General features: G+C 45.3%; 1 protein-coding gene across 1 annotated transcript in view; it reads left to right on the forward strand.

The window, feature by feature from the left end:
- GPR139 (G protein-coupled receptor 139) overlaps positions 1-16,409 on the forward strand; it is a 40,729-nt gene extending 24,320 nt beyond the window's left edge. The window contains exon 2 of the mRNA XM_022552297.2: positions 15,475-16,409. Coding sequence (XP_022408005.1) covers positions 15,475-16,409 — 935 coding nt within the window. The remainder of the gene's footprint in view (positions 1-15,474) is intronic.
- The last annotated feature ends 259 nt before the right edge of the window (positions 16,410-16,668 follow it).

Genomic DNA, 16,668 nt, shown 5'->3' on the forward strand with positions numbered 1-16,668 from the left:
TCACAAAAGCCTATGATAAGTGCCGTATCATCCTTTCCATAGATGAGCAAACTGAGGCATAGAGAGGTTAAGTAGATTGTCCAAGGTCACACAGCTAGAGTGGCACAGGCAGGTTTGAACCCTAGCAGCATGGCTCCGGAATCTGTACTCTTTGCCTCTTACCATTCTGGGATGACACTGGGAGTCCCTGAAGTGCCTCCCAAATCATCAAAGTGATGGTTGTGATAGTTGTGGTCAGCACTGGTGGTGTCTATAGCAATGGAACCCTGGGTAAGGAGATTAACCATAACAACATGTTCTGGGACCTTTGTATATAATAGTGAGTGGTTTCTTTTTTTTTCCTGACATCACATGGTATTGCTTTTCCTTCTTTTAAGTTGGAGACACTTGATGCAGACCTAATACTAGAAAGCAGCTGGAGGTGCGAAGTGACAGCTGATTGCTGCAGTTTATACGTGGCCTTGGCTGCAGGGCAGCCAGCTGTCCCTCGGAAGTGGCCCCTGGGAAGAGAAGCCTTCAGGCTAGAAAGACAGCTTGGGTCATTAGCTGAAGAATTATTTGTTTAGTTTATCTATTATGTTCCTAGTTCTTGACTGTGTTGCCCACTGTCCTGCTTCCTTTGCCCATGTGGCTCCTGGATCCCACCAGCCCCTCCTTCACGCTTCCGTGCAACTTTCCCAGGCCCCGAGGTCAGAACTCATTGCCATTTTCTCCCATGGGCCTGAGAAAATGCCTGGGCCACCTGGGTCATGCTCGCTGCTTGGTCGTGCAACCTCTTTCCCTTTCTACCTCGCTTGCTAGTGTGGAGAGACTTGTCTCTCCACACCAGCAACCTCAGTGCTGTGAATGGCACATAGTATATGCCCAGCACGTGCTTTTTGAATGAAAAAAGGTCCAGAGAAATGTGTGACTCACCAAAAGCCTCAGAGTTAGCAGGCAGCAGAGCAGACCTCAACTCTGTCAAAACAGATCGTAAGCCCCATGTGGACTCACGCCACCTGTGCGTTTGCACATTGCTGCATCCACAGTGCCTGGCCCAGTGCCTGGTTCACGGTGGGCAGCTCAGTAAATGTTTGTGGAATGAGCAAATGAGTGCCAACCTCCTTTAATTCTTCTGTTGTCCTTGCCTGCGTGGAAGAAGACAGGCAACAGGAATGAAGGCTTTGTGTTGGCTGCGTTTTGCATGCACAGCTGATAAGCTATTTGCCCACAGCTAAAAATACCTACCCCCGACAGCCAGTGGGAGACGGATGGTGCTTAGTGCAAGACATTTAATCAAACAGCAACAACCCGAGCAGAGCCACAAAAGCCTCTGACACCCCAGTGAACTCCAGATGAAGAGCCCAGAAGCCTCTGACTTCCTGTTGGTCCCCTGACACCCAGTGACCATCACTCTGGGTCCACAAAACAGCAAAACAAATGAGCATTCTGTGCACATGGCAGCCACCAGCTGCAAGTCTGGGGACGGCCATGTGGGCGGAAACCGTGCACCTGGGGTGAATCCCAGGGAGAATTAGCCCACGCGAGCACCATTCCATATCGGGAGGCGCCATGGAGAGGGTCTCGGTGGTAAGCCCTGGACTTGGAGGAAGCGATTAGACCCTCAGAGGCAGAGATGAACCCCCTGTCTCTTTACCCTCGCTTATTCCCAGGGACTGGGAGTGGCCGGTGTTCTTGAAGAATCTACAACTCCTCTGAAGGGAATTCTTCCCTCAGCTACCTCCTGCCACCATACATGCAGGCTGATACACACTGTTAAAAAAGAAAAAGAAACAAAGAAAATACTGACCCATTTCTACTTAATGGTCAGTTCCCTCAAGCTAACGATGGAAGCATCTGGATGAGCAGGTGCATTGAATGGGCTTTAGAGTCTAATAAATTGTTTTTGAATCCTGGGTCCAGCATACATTTGATGTCTGATCTGGGCCAGTCTCTTAACCCACTGAGCCTCAGTGTTCTCATCTCTATAATGGGGATATTAATAGCATCTATCCCTTTATGTCATATGAGGATTAAATTTGATGCCAGTAAAACCTATAGCAAGTGAATCACACATAGCAAGTGCCTAATAAAGGGAATTGTTGTTAATAAATGTACCAGTTATTATTGCATGTGCTCAGCCCTTGTATTACAGGTCTGCGTGAATGGAAGAACTGGAAGAGGCATTTGACACTTGCATCCAACCTCAGTCAACTTCTTCACCCTCTGAGCCTCAGTCTTTCTCATCTATAATAGGGGATGAAAATAGTACCTACTTTATTAGCAAGGATTACATACTGGATATTTAATGTTAGATATTATAATATTAGATAATGTCTGATATCGTAGACATGAAATATGCTTCATGTATATGAAGCAGTGAGTTCAGGGCCTGACAAACAGCAAACAGTTAGCTGCCCTGAGGACCTTCCTCTTTCCTGCCTTTGCACATGCTATTCACTCTCCCTGGGAGCCTCTCCTTGTCTTGTGTGCCTGTTTAACCCCTGCCCACCTTTACCAAATGGGAGCTATGATACTAATTTTTAAATTATTTCTTTATTATTAACCGGCTCACTTTGCAGATATGGAAACTGAGGCTCTGAGAAGGGAAGGGGCTTGTCCAGGAGCACACAAGCGTCTATGTGAGAACTCAGTCTAACCCGAGGGGCCTCCTAACAAAAATGGAAAGGCTAAAGATGCTTTCTTTTTTCTTTCACAGTTTTATTGAGATATGATTGACTTACATCACTGTGTAAGCTTAACATATACAGCATGATGATTTGACTTACATATATTGTGAAATGATCACCGCAATAGGTTTAGTTGGCGTCCGTCATCTCACAGAGATACAAGAAAAAGCAGAAAAGGAAACAAAAATGTTTTCTTTGTGATGCGAACCCTTAGGGTTTACTCTCTTAACGTGCGTCTGTAACATACAGCAGCATGAAGGACACTTTCACTGACTGAGCGTGAGAAACAAGTTAGAGGTCTTTTCTACAGCCAGTTCTCCCATCCTCAAGAACTACACCAGAAGAAGCCCCACCTAGCTTTGCGGGCGCTGCTTCGCCTGCACCAGGTCTTCGCCTGGTTCAGTTTGTCACCTTCACAGGACTGGTCATCACACTCGTAGACAATAACTGTGACCACTTATACTGCACACTCTCCCTGGGCCAGGCGCCGTGCTAAGAGCTTTGTGTGTGTGTGAGATTCCCTCTAACCCTCACAACAGCCCTCTGAACTGGACAGCATTGTTACTCCCATTTTATTGATTGTTCCTTGTGTTTACTTGCCCAAGAGTGCCAGCAAGAAATGTGCACATCTGGGGTGCTAACCCAGCTCCTCCAGACATCAAAATTCATGACTCTCTAAGGAGCCTGTCCTTTCTGATAACTCTTCTGTTCTGTGTTTGCTGGAGAGCCACCTCAAGCCCTGCCCCCATCTGTCTCTGTGACAAACCCCCAGAGCTGAAAAAACACAGTCGCATCCATCACTTAGCACAAAAGTTGACCCAGAATGGCACCATCAAGTGCTTTCAGAATGCTTCTTTGACTTACCAGCTGTGCCGTCTTGGACAGGTGGCTAAACCTTTCTGAATATTAGATTTTCCTCATTTGTAAAATGGAGATGAGAGCCTACATTCTGCTTGCACTGTCATCTCCTTAAATATTTCTTTGTCAGTTCACTTTTTGGATAAATTTATTTTATAAACAGGCTTTTATCACTACCCTAAATGGAAAAATAACATTCCTCTAATACCACTTAAACTAAATGTATAACTTTGAAAGTAAAAATGTTCATCGGCAAATCCCATAAAATCATCTCATCTATACAGAGCCACCCAGCACACAGTAGGTGCTCAGTGTATGGTAGTCATAAGAAAATGAAGCTTGGCATTGAGAAGTATGGTTTGGAAACTTTTGAGTCTGTTGGCCAACTTGAATGTGGTTTCCCAGTTGAGAACCTAGTTGTTGTCATGCTTACCCAAAGAAGCTGTGCCTAGTCAAAAAGCCAGAAGCAATTTTACTGTCAAGAGAAGGCCAACTGATTGGCCTGTAGCCTGGAGGATGACTCACTTCTCCCCATCGCCCTGAGTCAGACTGCCCTGGGGTGGCAGCCATCTTAGCTCTTGCTGACTACTCAACCACAAGGGCAGGCTTGCTAGGTCTCAACTAGTCCTGGTCTATACCGGAAAACACTACTTTATTAAGTTCTGGGAAAAAGGAAAACTGCACCATGTATCCAGGTCCCAAGACTTCCTTGTGGCAAATCCACAACATTTCTTCCACCAAGGCAGGCATCACCAATTCATTGCAGCACTGCTAAACCCAGGCGTGGTTTTGGAATAAGTTTCAACATGGCACCCAGCAGCCTCTACCAGTCAATTGAAGAGTAAACATTTTTGTCATCCCTGCCTCAGGCTATGCTATCACCCTGGGCAGGAGATCCTAGAAAGGGAGATTCAAAGGAGGAAACACAGATCCTAGCTTTGAAAAGGATCCACTCAAGTGCTAAATGTGGTGACAAGCAGGGTCTCCACAAAAAAATAACAGTGAAGGGCATGATAGTAAAGCTACAAAGAAAATTAAAGAGCTGTCAAATAAGAACTAAAATTTTAAAAGAACAGAAGCTGTTTCAGAGAATGCAAGAAACAACTGAGTTATCATATAGTAATGGCTCTTAAGAGTATAGTTCCATAGATAAAGACCAATGTTTTTCTCCATCAAGCAGAGAAAAATAAAGGGGGGGGGTTGTTGGTGGGACACAGCTGCAGCTAGAGGAATTGGGAATGAAGAATTTCCAGGGCTTCCCTGGTGGCGCAGTGGTTGAGAGTCTGCCTGCCGATGCAGGGGACACGGGTTCGTGCCCCGGTCCGGGAAGATCCCACATGCCGCAGAGTGGCTGGGCCCGTGAGCCATGGCCGCTGAGCCTGCGCGTCTGGAGCCTGTGCTCCGCAACGGGAGAGGCCACAACAGTGATAGGCCCACGTACCACACACACACACAAAAAAAAGAATTTCCAGATAAGGTGACAGGACTATAGTGCCTGGAATGATCCATGGAGGTAAACGAGAATCTTCCATGGATTCCTTGAGAGCTCAGACTCTCTCCTATTCAGCTCTGCTTCCAGCAAAGAGTCTGGCCTCTAGCTCAATAATTGTCTGCTGAACTGGCCAGGTGTGAAAAGTAACAAAACTAACATTTACAGAGTGCTCACCATGTGCTAGGGGCTGAACTAAGCATTTTACACATGTTATTTCCTCTATTTTTCTAACAACTTATGAGGGTGCTATTTATATTGATGCCGATTTCACAGATGTAGGAATTGAGGTTCAGGGAGATTAATCACTACACTTCACAACCTCTTCCAGCTATGATAGGTTCCTTTTTTCTATTTTTCTTTTTAAGTGAGAATTTTAAAAATTATTTATTTTTTGGCTGTGTTGGGTCTTCATTGCTGCGCGGGGGCTTTCTCTAGTTGCGGCGAGTGGGGGCTACTCTTCGCTGCGGTGCACAGGCTCCTCATTGCGGTGGCTTCTCTTGTGGAGCACAGGCTCTAGGCGTGTGGGCTCAGTAGTTGTGGCTCGCGGGCTCTAGAGCGCAGGCTCAGTAGTTGTGGCGCACGGGCCTAGTTGCTCCGCAGCATGTGGGATCTTCCCGGGCCGGGGCTTGAACCTGAGTCCCCTGCATTGGCAGGAGGATTCTTAACCACTCCGCCACCAGGGAAGTCCTATGATAGGTTCTTATGTACTTGGATATGTGGGGTGAAGTTCAGCCTGCAAAGAGGAAAAAGAACAAATGGCCCTTCAGAGCCCTTGCAGGAACCTGGAAGCTATCCCTCAGGGATTGCCTTCCCATGAGCTGGGGCCCCACTGCCTGACCTCCACCCCACTAGTCGACAGTCAGTTTCGTGCCCCTAATAGCCAACTTCAGGAAGTACGTTCCACATTCCCTGGCTTCTGCCCTGGAGCAAGTGGAACAATGGGAAACAAGGTTGGCCACTGGCCAGCAGGCAGTGCCTGGGGTTGGGACCACATGGACGGACAGCTGCCCTTGGGAAACCCTTCCCTGCTCCTCTCCTAGAAGCCCTCAGGGCACAACCGCCTGAAGACCTCCTGGCACCATCCACAGAGGTCAAAAAGACTGAACACCAAGTCTCATCAGCATCATCTCCCCCCATCCCCCACTGGAGACACGAGATTTTAATAATGCTGATGGGGTAGGAAAGGCCCGGGGGCATCGGGGGCTGAGTCAGTCAGCAAATGCATAAGACTTGGGCATGTGGGAGTAGGTTAGGGCATATTCATCATCCTTGGGTTCTGTGGCTCCTTCTTTGGGGAAGGGAGAGAGCATCTAGAGGGGAACCAAAGAGCAGTGAGGGAGCTGTTAGGGACTGGACAGCTGAGAGCTCCTAACCTGAGAGGATGCAGCACAGAGGCACCAACGTCTGTGTGAGGAAATGGGGAGGGGCAAGGGTTGGCTTCTTGGGAAGGGAGCCAACCTTGGCCTGGGTGAGCTCTCGAGAATACCTGGTGTTCCCAACCAGAGTGGGGCAGGACCCAAGGCTCCCTTCCTGTGGGCCTCCTTAAGGAGAAAAAGGCATTCAGGGAGCACCCCCCCTCCAAGGGGTGCTAGAATTGTCCTTCAGGCTCAGCTGGGGACAGACAAGGCACCAAGGCACCAGTTGTCCAGGGTGGGGCAGGGGCAGCCTCCAAGCTGGGCGCCGTCCTGCCGCCAGGTCAAGCCCTCCAGGTAGCACAACGTGGATCTGCTCGGCCAGCACCTGGCCCTGCCCTTGAGGCACCGCAGGTGTCAGGCTGAGCTTTCAGGTCCTTCCTGGTGCCCAGCAGGAGGATGTACACCTCAGGGCAGTGGTGACACACTTCTGGATGCCACTTGTGCGGCACGTTCTCTGGCAGTGGAGACACAGATGACAAAGACGTTGGGCTGAGGGTGGGAGAGTGTGCGAGATGGTCCTGCTCCTGGCCCCGCGTCCCACAGGTTCGGGCTCACCGTGCGCCAGTCAGGTGCACTTCGGGCACTGTAATCGTCGAACGCCGCAGGGGTGGACTCCTCGGGGAAGGCATCAGCTGTGTAGCAGAGGAGCCCCATCACCTACCACCACTCGCTTGATGCTGTGCATGGTGGGTGCAGCTGCCGCGTCGAGGCCACGCCTCCCTCCCCTTCTGGCCCCTCTGGACGCAGCGACCTGGTGCCCTGCCCACCACAGGGGAGCTGGGGCAGCAGCAGCGGCTTGGTTCAGGGTTCCAGAGCCAGCACCAGCATCTTATTTCCCCTTTCCCCTTTATCTCCCCTTGCTCCAAGATCCCTCCGAGACCTGTAGTGGAGCAGGTAACAGTAAGGGAGATGACAGCCCTCAAGAGCAATGCCCCATCACCCAATTTAGTCCCCACTCCCCAGCTGATCTAAACAAGGGCAGTGCTGACTTCTTGCCTGCGAGGCTTAGAAATTGCTTTTCCTAAAAACCTGTCCTTGAGGCACCTTCCAGCAACCATATAAATAGCACCACTGGAATGGCTCACAGTGTCAGGGGTCATCATGTGTCTGTGGGACATGAGGGCTGACTCTTCTAGTACAAAAGATAGGCACCTTGAAGGAGGGAGGGATGCATTTAAGTCACAGGGGATGGTGGCTGAAAGGGGTGAATTACTCTCTTTTTGGAAATTCACGAAAATATAATTTAGGATGCAGAGAAAGAGGATTTGCAGAAGGTAACGCCAGGAATTTAATCAGCCCAGATACACAACTCTTTGTTCTTTTCAGAAGACCTGCGTGGACCAAACAGCTGTGGTGTCAGTGGCCTGCTCTCGTTCACATAACTACCACTGTAGTTAGAAAGTGCTTCTTGGTGTCTAAACTAAATCTTTTTGTAGCTTCACCTTGAGCTCTTTCCCTTCTTACAAATTCTATTAGCTGCCTTTAAGAAGAAAGGAGGGAGAGAGGGAGGGAGGGAGAGAGGGGGGAGAGAGGGAGGAAGGGAAAAAATGTGTGTTACCCTTTAAGCCAGCATTTCTACTTTTGAGAATTTATTCTACAGAAATATGCAAAGATGTTTAATGAAGCTCTGTGGTGCCCAAAATAATAAAATAAAACAAAATAAGTAATGTCCAGCCATAAGTGAATATTTCATGAATATAATTGACATAGGAAAAAATCCACGATTTATTTCTAATTGATTAAAAAACCAACTTGGGGCTTCCCACATGCCGCGGAGCAACTAAGCCCGTGTGCCATAACTACTGAGCCTGCGCTCTAGAGCCCACGAGCCACAACTACAGAAGCCCACACGCCTAGAGCCCGAGCTCTGCAACAAGAGAAGCCACCGCAACGAGAAGCCTGCACACCGCAACGAAGACCCAATGAAGCCAAAAATAAATTAATTAATTAAAGTTTTGAAAAAAGAGAGAGAAAAAAGATAATAAAAAACCAACTTGCACAACAGTATTAGTGTATGATCTCATTTTGTGGTGACAATCATATTACTAATTATATTTATAGTTATAGGCATATAAACATCCTAGAGATACAAACACCAAATGGTTAATAAACCTCTGTTCTGGTTGCAGCATTGCAAACCACCCTAAAACTTAGAGGCTTAATACAGCCATTTAGGATTATTTGTCCTGGTTCTTAGGCTGACTGGGCTCAGCCAGATGGCTCTTTCTCAGGGTCTCTCACAGTGGCAGCCGCAGGGCACTGGGACTGCAGTTATTTGGGGGTTCCATGGAGCTGGACATCCAAGAGCGCTCACTCACATGACAGACACATGACACAGACACATGACAGACAGTTGATGTTGGTTGTCGGCTACGAGCTCACCTGGGGCTTTCAACCAGAGTCCCTACACACAACATCTCCATGTGGCTTGGCCTTCTCACAGCTGGGCTCCAAGATGGAGCGTCCCAAAGCAGGTATTCAAAAGGCCCACGTACAACCTGGTCATGCAGTGTCACTCCCACAATAGTCTATTGGTTGAAAGTGAATCACAGGGACTTCCCTGGTGATGCAGTGGTTAAGAACCTGCCTGCTAATGTAGGGGACACGGGTTTGAGCCCTGGTCCAGCCTTGGATGGGGGAAGATCCCACATGCCGCAGAGCAACTAAGCCCGTGTACCACAACTACCAAGCCCGCATACCACAGCTACTGAAGCCCGCATGCCTAGAGCCCATGCTCTGCAACAAGAGAAGCCACCAGAGAAGTCACCACAATGAGAAGCCCGCGCACCGCAACGAAGAGTAGCCCCCACTTGCTGTAACTAGAGAAAGCCCATGCGCAGCAACAGAGACCCAACGCAGCCAAAAGTAAATAAATAATTTTTAAAAAAAAAAGTGAATCACAGGACAAGCTCCAATTCAAGGGGAGGAGACTACACAAAGGCATGAACACCAGGAGGTATGGTTCACTGGGGACCGTCTAAGAGACTAGATACCATAATATCTCTAGAAAATGCGATTCGGACAGACTTTCACTTTCCAGTGTCTAATGTAATAGTTACATGTACAAACTCAGGAGACAAAAAGCCTGGCTTAATGTCTGGGCTCACCACTTGCTTGCTCTGTGACCACAAACAAGTTACTTATAACCTCTCTAAGGCTCGATGCTCTCAGATAATTGTTCCAACCTCATAGGGTGGTTGTAAAACTTAAATGAAATTAAATGTGTGTAAGATGCTTAGAAGTAAATGCTCAATAAAAGTGAGCTAATAATATTATTATACACTGATATAATGTTTAATTTTTACAGGTATATTTTACTTTTGTAATTGAAAAAAATAATTTTCAAAGACCAAAAAAAAAAAAACCAAAAACCAAGAAATGTAGCAGAATTAAGAGATATAAACTCAGAACTCCCAGTCAGGGCTCTTCCAAGGAATCTCCAGGAACTTCTTAGTCCTCACAGACACAGAAAATATCTCTGGAAGACCTTGACCCTTTCCCTCTGCACCAGTCAGCCGTCCAGTGGTGGGGTCTGACAGCCCAACCTGTGTTGATCTTTTAGCGCTCCCTAAATCCTCTCAAGTTTGAGCATGGTAAGCTGCAAAGTATAGGAAATGAATTCCCCCAAGAATATAACCAAGAAGCTTTGCAATCACAAAACATGGGCTTTATATTACCCACCTGTCCAAAGACACCATTGACAGAAAAGATTTGCTTTTTAGAAGCATTGACTTTTTTTTTTTTTTTTTTTTTTGGTGGTACGCGGACCTCTCACTGTTGCGGCCTCTCCCGCTGCAGAGCACAGGCTCCGGACGCGCAGGCTCAGCGACCATGGCTCACGGGCCCAGCCGCTCCACGGCATGTGGGATCCTACCGGACCGGGGCACGAACCCATGTCCCCTGTATCGGCAGGTGGACTCTCAATCACTGCGCCACCAGGGAAGCCCAGAAGCATTGACATTTTGATCATGAAGTTCACGGGGACTTGCTTGGATGGGATTGGTTGGTTTTCCACACAACAGATCCTTGGACCTGTTAGTTTGAGAAAAAAGCTGAGAAATGTAATTTCAGGTGGTGATGACTTGGGTTTCTTTCGCTTATTCACCCTTTATAAATACACACAGACCCTGTCAACACCACTCCTTTTCTTTGGGGAAAAAACTATCACAGTGGAAATGAAAGGATTTTTCAATGTGGGGAGTTACAGCAAATGCCAACCTTGGGAGTTGAAAATTCTACCTTCTCATTTCTTTTTCAGAAAATCAATACACAGGCATTGTTCCATTCCCCTCTGGGTCTCTGTGGCTCACACATCTCTCTCATCCCAAGGATGTTCTAAGTGTTCTTGATATTGCCTTGGGAGCAAATCGACCTGCACGAAAGAAATGGAAAACTCAATGTCTGCGGGTTAGTTTCTTGAGAGACACAATTACTAGAAACTTAAGGAAATGTCAAATATGAATAGCTGGAAATTTAATTTGGAGTTGATGACTTGCCTGAATTAAAGCATTAATTAGATGGAGATGGAATATTTTTGAAGAGTTTGGATATGGAAAATTTTTAGCACCACATTACAAACAGGGTTCGATGAGGAAGTAAGAGATGGTGTTGAAAAGTGACTCTCCGCAGAATATATACAGTCAGCCCTCTGTATCCGTGGATGCGGAACCCACGGAGACAGAAAGCCATCTGTACTCTACAATTTTATTTAAGGGACTTGAGCATCTGCAGATTTTGGTATCACAGGAGGGTCTTGGAACCAATACCCTGCAGATACTAAAGGATGACTGTATAACATTTTTTTCTAGGGAGACCCCAGCATTTATTCATTCCTACCCCCCTTATAAGCTGGGAAGCAGAGCAGGGACATGAGAGGGTGTGTGGGCATTGTTTAATGAATGGAAAAAAGAGGTTCTGAGAAATGATGGCACTTTTCTAAGTCAGGGACAACTGAGAGAACAGGAATCACTTTCCTCCGGCTGGAAACAAAGAGGAACTTGATATGCCATAAAGTCAGCGAGAGCTGGAGTCAACTCCAGGCTCTCCCACTTACTCAGTTTGTGGCTATGGAGAGATAACCTAAATATCCAAGCCTCAGTTTCCTCCCCTGTAAAATAGGGATGATAATAGGACGGATGAGAGTCCTTCTTTCAGTCCCATAAATACCAAGTTCTTTCCTACCTCAGAGCCTTTGCACTTGCCATTCCCCCTGCTTAGAGTTCTCTTCTCACGGATCTTTTTACGGCAGATCCCCTCTCCTCATCCTTAATTGAACTCAAATGTCCAATCTAAAAAACAACACCCCCCAACAATTTGTCTCATCCCTTGGTTTTATTCTGTATAGCATCGCTCTCTGAAATTCTGTTGTACATTTTTGTATTTATGTGTTGTCTCTCTCACCCACTATGCTATAAGTCCCATGATAAAAGGGAACTTGTCCATTTTGTTAATTCCTGCATCTCCAGCACCTCATACAGCGCCTGACACATAGTAAATGCTCCGTTAATAATTGCTGAATGAGTGGATTCTCAGTCAAGAACTAACATTCACTGAGAACTTACCACATGCCAGATACTGCTCTAACCACTTCATAAAACTTATCTCACTCAATCCTCAGAATAACCCTATTAAACCTATTTTATAAAAAAGGAAACTAAGGCACAGCGGGATTGAATAAATTTGCCCAAAGCCAAAGAGTCAATAAATAATAGAGCCAGGACTGCACCCCAGGCAGCCTGGCCCCAAACTCCACATTCTAAATCGCTGTGCTCTGATGCTCCTGGCTTGATGGGAAAGCATCAGACCTGGTTTTGGGGTTGTTTTTTTTTTACATCTTTATTGGAATATAGTTGCTTTACAGTGGTGTGTTAGTTTCTGCTATACAACAAAGTGAATCAGTTATACACATACATATGTTCCCATATCTCTTCCCTCTTGCGTCTCCCTCCCTCCCACCCTCCCTATACCCCCGCCCCAGGTGGTCACAAAGCACCAAGCTGATCTCCCTGTGCTATGTGGCTGGTTTTACAGCTTGAGTTCCATGAAACTCTGACTGTCAGGTTGGAGTAGCCTAAATTTTGACCCATAACCTCCTCCAAAGCCTTTGCCCTTCATTCTGTATCTATGCACCTGTGGCTCATGTATCACTGTGTGTATTCTTGTTTGTCTCTTTAATATTCAGCCCCTTGCATGCTGTTTCTACACTCTCTGAGTGGAGACTCTGAATGTCTACAATACTAATTTGTATCCATCTTGGGCCCATGTACACAGAAGGAAGATGCTAGATGTTTTCTGAAAGGATGTCTAAATGAATAAGACATTTTCGAACACTTTTCAACAGGCTGTTTAATAAAAGAGAGCTATGAAGTGCAAAAATGTATACAAAGCAAGTAGAAATCCATATGAGTATTCCTTGCCTTAATAAACTCAACTCTTCATGCTTTCCCCACCTCAGGGCCTTTGCACATGCTGTTTCCTTTGCTTGAAACACTTTCTCCAACCACCTTTTTTGCCTATTTACCTCCTACTGGGTCTCCAAATTTCAGCTTGGACATCACTTCCTCAGTAAAAATTCTTCTGATCACTAATAGCACTTACTAGAGCTTCCAGTTACACATTTTCTTCTGTGATTCTTCGGTTGATGCTTTTCTTACATAGTAAACTCTAAGCTCCATGAAGTTAAGATGGACCATGTCTATTTTGTTCAATATCTCCTTCCAGGGCATAGCTCATAGTAATTATGGAAAAACACTGTTGAATGCATAAGTAAACTTTTGAAATTCCAGGATTAAGAATATAAAGAATTTTGCTTTAATGGATCTCTTTTCTTAGATATTGACTTAAAGTAAAATTTACTCATAATTTTTCTTTATTGTCCAGGGTGTAACATACTCACATGGTGCCCTCACCCCCGCTCAGAAGTACTGATATTGCCGAGTGGTTTAAAGCATGGGTATTGAATGCTCTAAACCACTGGGATTGAATACTGGATAATTAATATAATTGGTACCTTAACTCTCCACCACTTCAAAATGTTATTTCAGAGTGCTTTGAGCAAGAACAAGGACAGCACACACTTAAACAAACAAACAAACAAACAAAAAAACCTGACAGTGCCGAGTAATGAGAGGTTAGGGAGCAACTGGAACTCTCATACCCTACCGTTGGGAGTGCAGATTAGTAAAACCACTTTACAGAGCAATTCAGCAATATCTGGTAAAGATGAAGATGCACATGTTCTAAAACATAATAAACACCCTTCTACATATGTATATACTACCTGAGAGAAACGCTGACACGTAGCTACTTCTCATGGAGAGTCGTATCAAGGTATTAACTATAGCAGTTTATAACAGCAAAATCCTGAAACCAATTTAAATGTGTATGTATATATATATACACACACATATATACATATACAAAGACACATAGATGTCTATATATAGTATATGTGTATATATATACACATATAGACAGCTAGATGTATATGTCTACATAATATGTGTATATATACATATACAGACACGTGTGTATATGTATAAATATGTCTATGTATATATGAATAAATAAATTGCAATAAGGTTATTAATGGAATTGCTCTATAGTTGTTAAGATGAGTGAAATAGATCTACGTGTATCAAAAAAAAAGAGGTCTCAAAAGCAACTTGTTGTGTGAAAAAAAGCAGCATGTAGAGTGGCAGGTTCTGTATAAAAGAAAGTTAAGAGCATGCAAACGTGGCCCTGAAGACCGCAGCACTGTGGCTGCCTCTGGTGGGGAAAGGGGGAAGGGAAATGATGGGCTGGAACAATTTCAAAGAAGACTTCAACTGCATCTATAGTGTCGTTTCTTTATTTAAAAAGAACTAAAGCATATGTGGCAAAGTGTTAAAATTTGTTTAACCTGAGTGATCAATACACCAGAGTGTGCATATTAAAGACATTTTCACATGTGAACTATTGTGAAATAATTATAAAGGCACATGCGAGAAAGAGAGCCCTGGATTCCAGCTCTGCCACTGCACTTCAGACAGGGGACATAAATTCTCTCAGACCCTTGTTTGCAAAGTAGGATTAACAATGTTCAAATTTCAGGTTTGGTTGTGACTTAATGAGAATAAATGTGTAGAATGACTTCCAGATGTTATCCATTGGGATATCATTTTAGAGCGAGTCCCTAATGACTTTCCAGATGTATCTTATTCAGAGAGACATTTGTTTTTTTAAAAACTGATCAGAATTATGTGGATGCATTCCAAAACAATTCTGACCCCCAGAAAAATAATCTATTGCTACTATATTTGCAAAACCTATATACACACATATTATACAGACATGCATAAGCACAGATTATTTATTAACTATGATTGCCCTGAGGGAGGGGTATTTGGGTGGTTGCAGAATAAGAGTGGAAGGAAATTTTACTTTTCTATTAACTTTAATTATGTACCATGTGTACCTACTCTAAAAATAAATATAATTTATTTTTAAATTAATCTAAAGGTCATGATCTTCTCCATTCCTTCAATTCTGAACCCACTTAAAAAAGAAAGGTCTTAAAATCCAAGTTCTAAAGGTTCTTAAGAGGTTGTATAGTCCAATGTCCTACTTGAGCACGGGAAACAGGAAATGCCATCCCAACCCCATATTCTCCATGCAGTCAGACAAAAGAAAGAGCACAGGATTGGGGATTAGAGGATCTGGGTTTGGTCCCTGTCACCATGAATGACTAACTCTGTGGCTCTAAGTGAGTTCCTTAAGTTCTCTGAGACCCAGTCTCATTTCTGAAGTGAGGACAACGGCAGCACCACTGTCATGACTGTGTGAGGGACAAATTAAGTACCATGTGAACAGGAAACTTTGTCAAAATCGTATCCAGATGTTTGTACGAGGTGCAATTGCAGTGCAGAGATTGTCCCTCAAGAGCATGGGTTCAGTCCCTTTGATTTCCGTGGGAGTGCCTGATACACTACGCCTAGGGGCCCCTAGTAGGCAATAAAGTCATCTTGCTTCAGATGTAAGCCAGATTCTCTTCTCTCCACAGCAAATATCCTAACCGTGATCATCCTCTCTCAGCTGGTGGCTAGGAGACAGAAGTCCTCCTACAACTATCTCTTGGCACTTGCCGCTGCTGACATCTTGGTCCTCTTTTTCATTGTGTTCGTGGACTTCCTGTTGGAAGATTTCATCTTGAACATGCAGATGCCTCAGGTTCCCGACAAGATCATAGAAGTGCTGGAATTCTCATCCATCCACACCTCAATTTGGATTACTGTTCCATTAACCATTGACCGGTATATTGCGGTCTGCCACCCGCTCAAGTACCACATGGTCTCCTACCCAGCCCGCACCCGGAAAGTCATTGTAAGTGTTTATGTCACCTGCTTCCTGACCAGCATCCCCTACTACTGGTGGCCCAACATCTGGACTGAAGACTACATCAGCACCTCCGTGCACCATGTCCTTATCTGGATTCACTGCTTCACTGTGTACTTGGTGCCCTGTTCCATCTTCTTCATATTGAACTCAATCATTGTATACAAGCTCAGGCGGAAGAGCAATTTTCGCCTCCGTGGCTACTCCACAGGGAAAACCACTGCCATCTTGTTTACCATTACCTCCATCTTTGCCACACTCTGGGCCCCACGGATCATCATGATCCTCTACCACCTGTATGGGGCACCCATCCAGAACCGCTGGCTGATGCACGTTATGTCCGACATTGCCAACATGCTGGCCCTCCTGAACACGGCCATCAACTTCTTCCTCTACTGCTTCATCAGCAAGCGGTTCCGCAAAATGGCGGCCGCTACCCTCAAGGCCTTCTTCAAGTGCCAGAAGCAACCAATACAGTTCTACACCAACCATAACTTTTCCATAACAAGTAGCCCTTGGATCTCGCCGGCCAACTCACACTGTATCAAGATGCTGGTGTACCAGTACGACAAAAATGGAAAACCTATAAAGGTATCCCCGTGACCTCATAGGTCTGGCACCTAGTGTCTCTGCATAATCCATTTCCAGATGGGAATGTGGCCCATCCTATGGCTGAACAGCTCTCCTTAAGAGTGCTAACCTGATTTCCTGTCTCCATAGATTGAGCAACTCTCAGACTGGTAGATGAGGAAAGATGGAGGAGAAGAAAGAAAAGCATGAATCTTGTTTTCATTTATGCATTCATTTCTACCAAGTCATGCTGACAGCAAAAGTTCCTACCAGTTTGAAGATGTCATTGGAG

This window comes from Delphinapterus leucas, chromosome 15, assembly GCF_059928025.1.
Source record: "Delphinapterus leucas isolate spDelLeu-1000000601 "Yukka" chromosome 15, BTC_Dleu_Yukka2, whole genome shotgun sequence".
Taxonomy (NCBI): Eukaryota; Metazoa; Chordata; class Mammalia; order Artiodactyla; family Monodontidae; genus Delphinapterus; species Delphinapterus leucas.